This window comes from Gavialis gangeticus, unplaced genomic scaffold (genome assembly GCF_001723915.1).
Source record: "Gavialis gangeticus isolate Ggan-Ray unplaced genomic scaffold, GavGan_comp1, whole genome shotgun sequence".
Taxonomy (NCBI): domain Eukaryota; kingdom Metazoa; phylum Chordata; order Crocodylia; family Gavialidae; genus Gavialis; species Gavialis gangeticus.
In genome coordinates, this window is record NW_017729025.1 from 10332674 (window position 1) to 10341331 (window position 8658).

The following is an 8658-nucleotide window of genomic DNA, read 5'->3' on the forward strand; positions in this document are numbered from 1 at the left end:
TGGGGGTTTTTTCTTTTGTTTGTTTTCTGCTTTCCCTTCTCTGCTAAACAGGAGTTCAGTAGCCTTCAATAGCCTGCACGTGGCCAATGTCTGCAGTGCGCTTCTCTGAATTGGGGGCGGGAAGGTAGTGTTTGGACCCATGCTTCTTGATTCGCAGGGGCTAGGGGGACATGAAGAGGGGCTTCAGTCAAGGGAGTGAGGACATAGCTGGTTGTTAAAGAGATGGCTTTTATTGAGCAAGTACTGCAAAGGAGCTTGGGTTTAAAAAGGGTGGGAAAGGGCCAGTAGAGTCCTGGCCATGTGTCAGTGGCCAGTTACAGCAGTACAGGGTGGGGGAGGAGCAGTGTTGGGGACCTGGAGGACCAACAAGACCCCTGTCACAACTGATGTGCACTCCTGATCAGCAGCTCCCCCTCTCCACTGAAAGCAACATAAAGGTGGGTTTGCTGGTGCCCATGCAAGCCTTGCTGCATCTGTGTGTTTATGGTTCACTGTGCAAAAGGTCCTCCCTTTTGTTCGTGATGGGAGGTCTTGGAGCACTCAATGGCCTCCTGATCCTTTCCCCTCCTTCTGAGAAGGACTTGCGATTAGTTCTGTGTTTTACAAGTGTAGACATTAAAAATACCCCTGAAATTTGCATTAAACCCACTGTCCTCACTTTCTGTCTGTCTCTCTCTGTTATAGTAGTGAGTCGCTATAAAGCTCACCAGCACATCATGGCTGTTACATACTTGGCTTTTCCAATGTTCCTCTTAATTTTCATGACTAAAACTTTTTATTTTGATTTAACTCAATACTTTAATGGATTTATAAAAACAAACTGGCTGCCTTCTGGCCATGGATTTATAAAAACAAACTGGCTGCCTTCTGGCCATGACAGGATACACAAGGCATTCTTACATGTTTAACTCTCAAACACAATTCTGCTGATGTGCACAGATCTTATTTTAATCCTTCCTGTGCCTTGGGGAACACTTTCTGTAGTTGTATGGCAACAAACATTCAGCTGCAGTGTCTAGGCTTTGCCTAAAGCCTTGGCAAAATGCTAGCAGTGCCCACCCCGTGGCAACCCAGAGTGCAATCGCAGTCTGGCCACAGCTGAACAACTAACCTGCAGGCTACATGTAAAAGATCACATTTGCACTTTGTTCTTTTGAAGGGTTTGGCTATAATCTCCACCTCAAAATCCTATTGCAGTGCCTAAGAAATATGCAACTTCCTAATGGAACAAAGCAGTTACCCAGTGCCACAGCAGCCCAGCTCCTTAAAAGGATCTTGTGGCTCCCCTGTTGAGAGTCGCTGATTTGGAGAATGCAGTGCTGTAACCATGTTGGCTCAAAAGCTCTTGGAGCTGAGGTGCAGCTTTTTGACTCTGCCCTTGTACAAGCATTATGATAGGGCTCCACGACCTGATACTGCTTCTTAGAAAACGAGTTCTCGGCTTAGTTTTTGTTTTGTTGTTTTTTTTTTTTTAAAACCCTGTGAGCTATGCTTATAGTGAGGAACTGGGCATTGCAGAGCCGTTGAATCATTCACGTTGTGCTTAATCTTCAATCGCCTCCTTTAATTTCAGAAATCAGCAGCTTGAGTGAAAAAGATATCCTTGTTCTGCGCCTTGACCTGACTGAGCGAAGCTCTCATGAAGCTGCAACCAAGGCTGTTCTTCAACATTTTGGTAGAGTAAGTTGCCTGTTTTTGCACTGAAGTTTTCCCTGGCAAATGCTCCCACCGCTCTGCCTTCAATTTTGGTAGCAAATCAATTCATTTGACACGATCCACATTAAATAGGGAGAGAAGCACATGGGCCCTTGATCCTGCAGTGTTCGCAGGGTGGATTTGACTTAAATGGGTGGATTTGACTTAAATCATGATTTAAATCACTGGCCAGGAAACTCAATTTATTTGCTTTTTTTCTACAAAAAGTGCATTCTTGTTGTTTGATATAACTTTCATTACAATATTCCTAAATACAGGGTCTCTCTTATAGCCTTGCAAGCCTGCTGCCATGATAGGTTTTCCCTTCTACCATACCACTCCCTCACTAGATCCCAAATCAATGGAGAGGCTATACTTGGAAACTTATCCCTCAAGACTTCTGGAATAGTCTGCTCAAAATGTTTCTCTTTGGTCTCTACTGCCCCTCCTCCTTGCATTTATTTCCACACTCCTCCTTACCTGGATCTACTCCACCCCCAACAATCCTCTATTCATTTAACTTCTTGAAACCTGATCTTTTAGAGAGAGGTGAGGGCTTGACTCTGTGTATGCAAACTTTCAGAGACCCAGTAGGGCTGACTGGATGAGTAATTGGGTCTGTTATCTCATCTCCATATGCTGCTGTTAACAAGGATGTTATTTCTGGAGACCCAAATCCACAGTTTGGGAACTGAAACTAAGCATCACAGAGATGCTTAATGGGATCTTCTAGACTGAGCACTGAGTCCCATTGGGTAGAGTGGTTTTCTTTAATCTTTACTAATCTGTAGAGCAGCCTCTGGGAACCTCATAAGATTGAGCCCCTAATATAGTCCATGGTCTTTTGTGACCTATTTTTATAAGACTTTTCTGAGAAGGTTGCATGAAAATGGTCTCAAATAGTATACAATTAGAAGTTATAATCCCTATTCCATGATGATATCTTTGAGCTCTAACCTATCTTAAATTAAAACTATCTTTATATAGCTATCCACTGTATGGGTTCACCATTGGCTTCAGTGATATGATACATGGGTGCAAGAATGAGCTAGTAACTTCTGGCTAATGGTCTGAGAGTCCAAGGATTCAATTGGCTGTGACTACAGAAAGGCTCACACTCAGCTGATTGTACAATATAGCCAATGACATAACCATTCAGTTGGTTATGGTGTAATTTTTAACTCTTTGTTGAGGCCCACTGAAAATGCAACACACTGTTACTGTGTTGTCCATTTGATTTTTGAATGAAAAATGCAAGTTTAAAGTTTCGTGTCCCATCTCCAGCATTATCTTGTTCTAATTCCAACTGTGGTGGAAATGTAGATGAGACAAAGTTAACTGAACACACTTGTTCTTGGTGTGTAGCTGTTCTACTCCAAATGGGCAGTTCTGGGTACGAAACTAAAGGGGCAACAGCAGTCGAATCCAGTCAGTTAAGAATTGAGTGCAAAGTTTCAGGCCACAACTCCAGCCCCCCCTTGCCAGTTTAGCATGTGTGCTACCTGTTTGTCTACTACAGTAATGCCCCACATAGGCAGAAGGGTTTGCTTACAAAGATCATCATGCGGTGCCACATGTTGGATGTTACTTGTTACAGCGGTGCTTAGAAATGGTGGGGCCAACATGTAGTTTTCCAGCTGACCCATGTTTCTAACAAGCTGTGTACATTTCTCAGTCTGACTGTTACTGGTTAACATACAAGTTGTGTTCAGAATTAGCTGAACCACAGTTTAGACTTTAATCCTTATCCTGAAATGGTTTGAATGCTTGAGTGTCATCTTTAGCAGTAAATACTGGCTCAGTGCTACAAAGCTAGAAGATACTAAGGGCAGGGGGTGAACTGGGTCAAGTCTGCACTGCATCTGCAGATACTAGTTTCCAAAGGAAACAGGTTTGACTTGTTGCTGCTGCTTTCCCAAAGATCGATGTTTTGGTGAACAATGGAGGTCGCTCCCAGCGCTCCCTGTTTGTGGATACGAGCGTGGATGTCTACAATGCCATTATGGAGCTTAACTACCTGGGCACCATCTCCTTAACAAAGCACGTCTTGAATCACATGATTGAAAGGAAGAAAGGGACGATCGTCACTATGAGCAGTGTCATGGGTATCATGGGAGCCCCCCTTGCCACCGGGTACTGTGCTAGCAAGCATGCCCTGCAGGTAAGACTAACTCCAGGAGCTTTGGTGCTGTTTGGGCATAGAGTAAAGTTGTGGCTTAATGTCTGGTTCAGTGTCTGCAGCAAAAGATTTGTAATTGGTACAGACTAGTGAGAGAGAGACCCTCATGAGAAGGGTCTGAGCAAGAGTTTATACTCACTGTGGGCTTTTTTCTTTCTGGTCTTCAAATCTCCTTGGGTTGGTTATGTAAGAAATAACTTCTCCCACTGTCTGTACAAGCAAACACCCATCGCTGTCCTATTCTTTTCCTCTGTGGATATTGAACAACTGACTCTGGGAATTCCTAGGAACTCATGCACAGCTAACAAATGGACTGTTCCCTTTTATTAAAGAGAGCGTGAGGTGGCGTTAAGATCCGATAGTCACAACCTAGACTTCCAAAATGACACCTCCAGTCTCCTTTTAAAGCTTGCTTTGCTTTAGAAGATTTATTTCTCTGCTTTCCAATGCATTTTTCAAATTCTTTCTCCACAACCATGAGGGAGGGTGACCATAAAATGAAAGCTGAGTCTGTCCTAATCACTGATTCCAAGAGTTGAGGCTTCAAGGAGAACATGGTAGTCACAGAGCAGGTGTGACCCTTTGTCAAGGGGCATGATGAAATCCCCAAAATGCAAACAAGGTACAGAAGAGCCAGTTACACCCTCCTGCCCTTGCCAGGCTTTACATACCAGTGTAAAACTAAACCTGTTGCACTGAAACCCTGGGCTGCACAGAACTCGCAGGGTTTTGAAAGCAGCGTGAACTCGCACAGTGTCCATTTCTAGCGCAGGTTTTTCCTGTTTTACATATTGGAATCAGAATAGCAAAGTGGAGACACACTTCACAAATCGCACCCCCAAATGTTCTTAAGAGCCATGTCAGAAAAGCCCATATTCCATAATCAACCAAACTCATGGATCCTGGTTGTGTAGGTGCAAGGGGCAGAAGAACCACACTCTGCCCTGGACCTTTTTAGGTTTGGTCACGATGAGTGCATGTTTGCCTCCCTTGCTCACTACATGCACACAAGGTAACAGTGCTGAGCTGGGGGAGGGGGGCTGGCAATCTGCAGCCAGACTGGACTGTCAGCAGGGTGGGTTAGTTGACTGTACATTTCCCTGCTTGGCGCAGCTAACTGGGCTTGCCCACCGATGGCATGGGGCTGCTACTTCCAAGATGCAGTGCAGCTCTTTGGTATCCCTCAGGCATTTCAGAGCCTCTCTGAGCTTTAGAGGGCTACCAAAGGATGAATTCTCCCTCCAGCACCTGGTGAAGTGTGGGGAGTCTTCACAAGAACCCCATAAAACAGCCCTAGTATGTCCCACTGCAGTTGCCATTGGCATCTTCTTACTGAGGCCAACTCTTAACTTGTGACCTAGAAAACCATGACACTTCATCATCAGATATATATTTCTTTAATATGAGGAAAGACAGTTTGAGTAGATGCTAGAGTGCTTTTTCTTTCTTATACTTGTTTGCTCAGATCTCAGCCAGAGGCAAAATACTCTTGCAAAATCCCCAAATGTACAAGTCCCTAGTAATAATCCCAAGTAATATCAAACAAGGAATTATCTCAAATGCGAATGACACATATGGTCTGGTCTGATGTACTTCAGTAAAAGAGAGACTATGAAAGGTGTAATAGCTCCTTGAGGAATTCAAGTTTGTCTTGCGGCAGGAGTATCTGAGGGAACTCTGAAAGCCACGAGTATCGAGAGCATTCGCATTGGTAGGGCCAGAGTATTGGTGCCACAAAATACTTCTTGCAATGAACCTACCAGACATCTGCATCCTGCCCTCCTGTCTCAATATGCCTTGCAACAAACTGGGAGGTAGGATTTTTTGCTGTCTTCTCACCAGCATGGCCATTGTTTCCTGATCCCTGGCTGGCTGGCTGCAGCAGGTTTTTTGGCAGCTACTTGTGAATAGATGCGATCTGGATTTTAACATTGCTCTGTGAATTCCTGTTAACACACAGCATTGATTCTGGGAGCTTAGAGTGCAGTTCTGGCTGGTGATGCAAAAAAATGGTGCTTTATCCAACTCCTGACTCAAACGCACAACAAGCGACTTTGCTTCACTTCCTGACCCAGAACTGCTTGTTCCCTTAACATGTGCAAGTGTCTAGTACCGTGAAAATAGCACAGCTTTGGAAGAATAAGCCAGACTCTAGTGACAACACAACAGAGCACGGCCAGTGATTAGATTACCCAGAGCTCTTGGCCAATCTACATATTGGACAGTGCTGTTGAAACAAACCCCACCCATGTGCTCCCACTTCTTCGGTGCCTAAGGCAACAAAAGCCCGTAGGCTTCACTCTGAGCACATTTTAAGGCTGAGGGAGCAGGCACACACTCCCTGCATAGTAAACTGACAGTTATGCAGTAAAGGGGGAGTCCCCATCCCACAGACTTACTATACAAAATAGTAAAGCTACCCTATAAAAACTTGTGTAGTAACTTAACCATGTGGGACAGTTCCTACCTGGGCTGCCCTGTGGGTTCACTCCCCTACCCCATTTCAGTGGCCATTGCCAGGTGCAAACTAGCTCTTTCACCCCTTAGTGGCATAGTGCTGTAACAGCACCTGCTAGAAGTTGACTTGGGAGAAGTAGCCATGTGCATGCTCCTTGCAACAGAGGAGCACACCCAGCGCTTTTCCTAAAGGGTAGCCTCTGGGGTAAGCTATTTTGTATCAGCAATGTCACTTCTGTTCCATGAGGGCCTGTGAGTAGTGCTGTAAGGCCAGAAAGTGACCATGTGTGTTTTTGGGGGGGGGGTTGTTTTTTTTTTGTTTGTTTTTGTTTTTTGCCCTTTGGCAGGCATGGAGGGGTCTATTTTCTCAGTGTTCCCTAGCATGGCTGACGTGATGGTGATTTATTGCGGTGAGCAAACCAGACAATAGCAGGGGTAGGCAACCCACAGAATGCATGCCAGAGTGTGGTGCACGCAGGCGTTTTGCTCGGTGAAGGAGCTGGGGCTGCATGGCCGCAACAAGGATCGGACCCCTGGCGTCTTCCCTGCCACCCACCCCAGCATACCAACATCTTACAAGTTGAGGATGTGGGTGTTTTTGGTGCTCTGCCCAAAAACGTTGTCGCCCCTGCTCAGTAGCTCTTAATGCATGGATCTTGCAGATCTCCATTAGACAAGCTGCCTTTTGGCTTCAGCTCTGATTGATTTTGAAGCAAGCATGAGAATAAATGCAGGTTTCCCCCACCTACCAGGCTGCTAGTAATCTTTGTGACATGCTTTTTTGTCTAAACCCACTTCATCCATTGTGCAATACCATGAACGCTCACAGTGCGCTCTTAATCCCTAGGCGTAATTTTGCTAAGCTGCTGTGAAAGTTGAGTAAATCAGTATCTTTAAAAAATAAAAAGCTTTGCAAGAAGTTCTTAGTTCTGTTAAAATAAAGAAACCCAGGATCCTTGGAAATGAACAATTAAGCCACTAACATGGCCTTAACATTGCCTTGAAATCATGTGGGGCCAAACTTTTTGGAAGGTGCAGCACAAGACACTCTCCTCAGTGCTACTCTTATTCTCTTTCCCCACCGGATCTGCTCTTTCTGCTCCCTGCCCTATTTGCTACTATACTCTCTGCTCCTTTCATGATCTGCTACACGCCACACACGACATGCATGCCACAGGTTGGCAACCCCTGCCTTAGAGTGCTGTCAGACTCCAAGGTTTTCTTCTTTCCTGGTTTTAAAATCTGCTCCTCAAATAACCCATTGCAAGGTTTCAGGATGGGGGGGTCCCTTATTTTATAAAAGGGGGGTGTTTAGAGAAAAGACTTTAACAAGTTCAGCCTAGAGTTAGAAAGAAAACTGAACTGAAACCTCTTCACATCCTGTGAGGCTGGAGGTAGAGGTTGGTTTGGGGGGGGGGGGTTGTTTTTGAAATCTCACACTTTCCTAGTCTACACTTAAATGAGTGCAAGACCTTTCAATGCCCTTTTACCTATATTTTTTTTTTTAATAATCCTGAATCCAGAAGCACATGCATGTCCCCCAACACACACCATGCCTAAACAGCCAGCAGCTGGTGCTCAGGGCAGATCCTTGAACCTGGGCTTCCTGCACCTTAAGCAGGCATGCCAACAGTTGCCTTTTTGCAAGGGTCTCTGACATCTTTGAGCAGAAATTTTGTCCTGGATCTGGGGATCGGGTTCTGTGAAAAGAGTTTCATGCTGCGTTCCCAGGGGAAGCTTCACTTGTGACAAATCGGCATTTTTCCAACAGAGCTTACTAGAAAATCCTCTCTGTCTAGTTGTGGATATCCTCTGTTTGTCCTGCCCTTGCCCTTTGGTTCATTTTATAAATGTGGAAACCTTCAGTTTGGAGGAGGTCCTATACTAGTGTAGACTAAAGCTCTGTATATAGCAGGCTTGCCAGGGTGGTGATAAAGCCTCAGTTCTTACTTAGCTCTTGAATTGCTGTGGCTTCTAAGTCTACGAAGTATGTGCAATAGTCCTTTATTTACTGATACTTGTTCAGTTGGCAGCATGCAGCATTTCAGTGAAGAATTGGGAATAATAGACTTGAGTGTGTGATTCTGTAATTCATATAATTATGAATTACCGGCTACCAATTCATATAATTAATAGCACATGGAGCCTCGTGGGGTGGGGAAGAGAGGAGCATGACCTTCAGTGCTCTGATTAATGGGGATTCTGTGCACCTGGTACATAGACTGGCCATGAAGACTGAAGTCTTCACACACTCTTTATATGATCAGCAACTTCTAAAGCCTCTGTTGACTTTAGTAGACAAAAGCAAGTTACCTGAGCTTCCCGTG

The 8658-nt window shown here is 44.8% G+C and overlaps 1 protein-coding gene across 1 annotated transcript in view; it reads left to right on the forward strand.

Moving 5' to 3' along the window:
• Positions 1-8658, forward strand: part of DHRS7 (dehydrogenase/reductase 7) — a 38864-nt gene that overhangs the window by 11540 nt on the left and 18666 nt on the right. Inside the window, exons 2-3 of the mRNA XM_019518381.1 lie at positions 1574-1680; positions 3617-3856. Of these exons, the coding sequence (XP_019373926.1) occupies positions 1574-1680; positions 3617-3856 (347 nt within the window). The remainder of the gene's footprint in view (positions 1-1573; positions 1681-3616; positions 3857-8658) is intronic.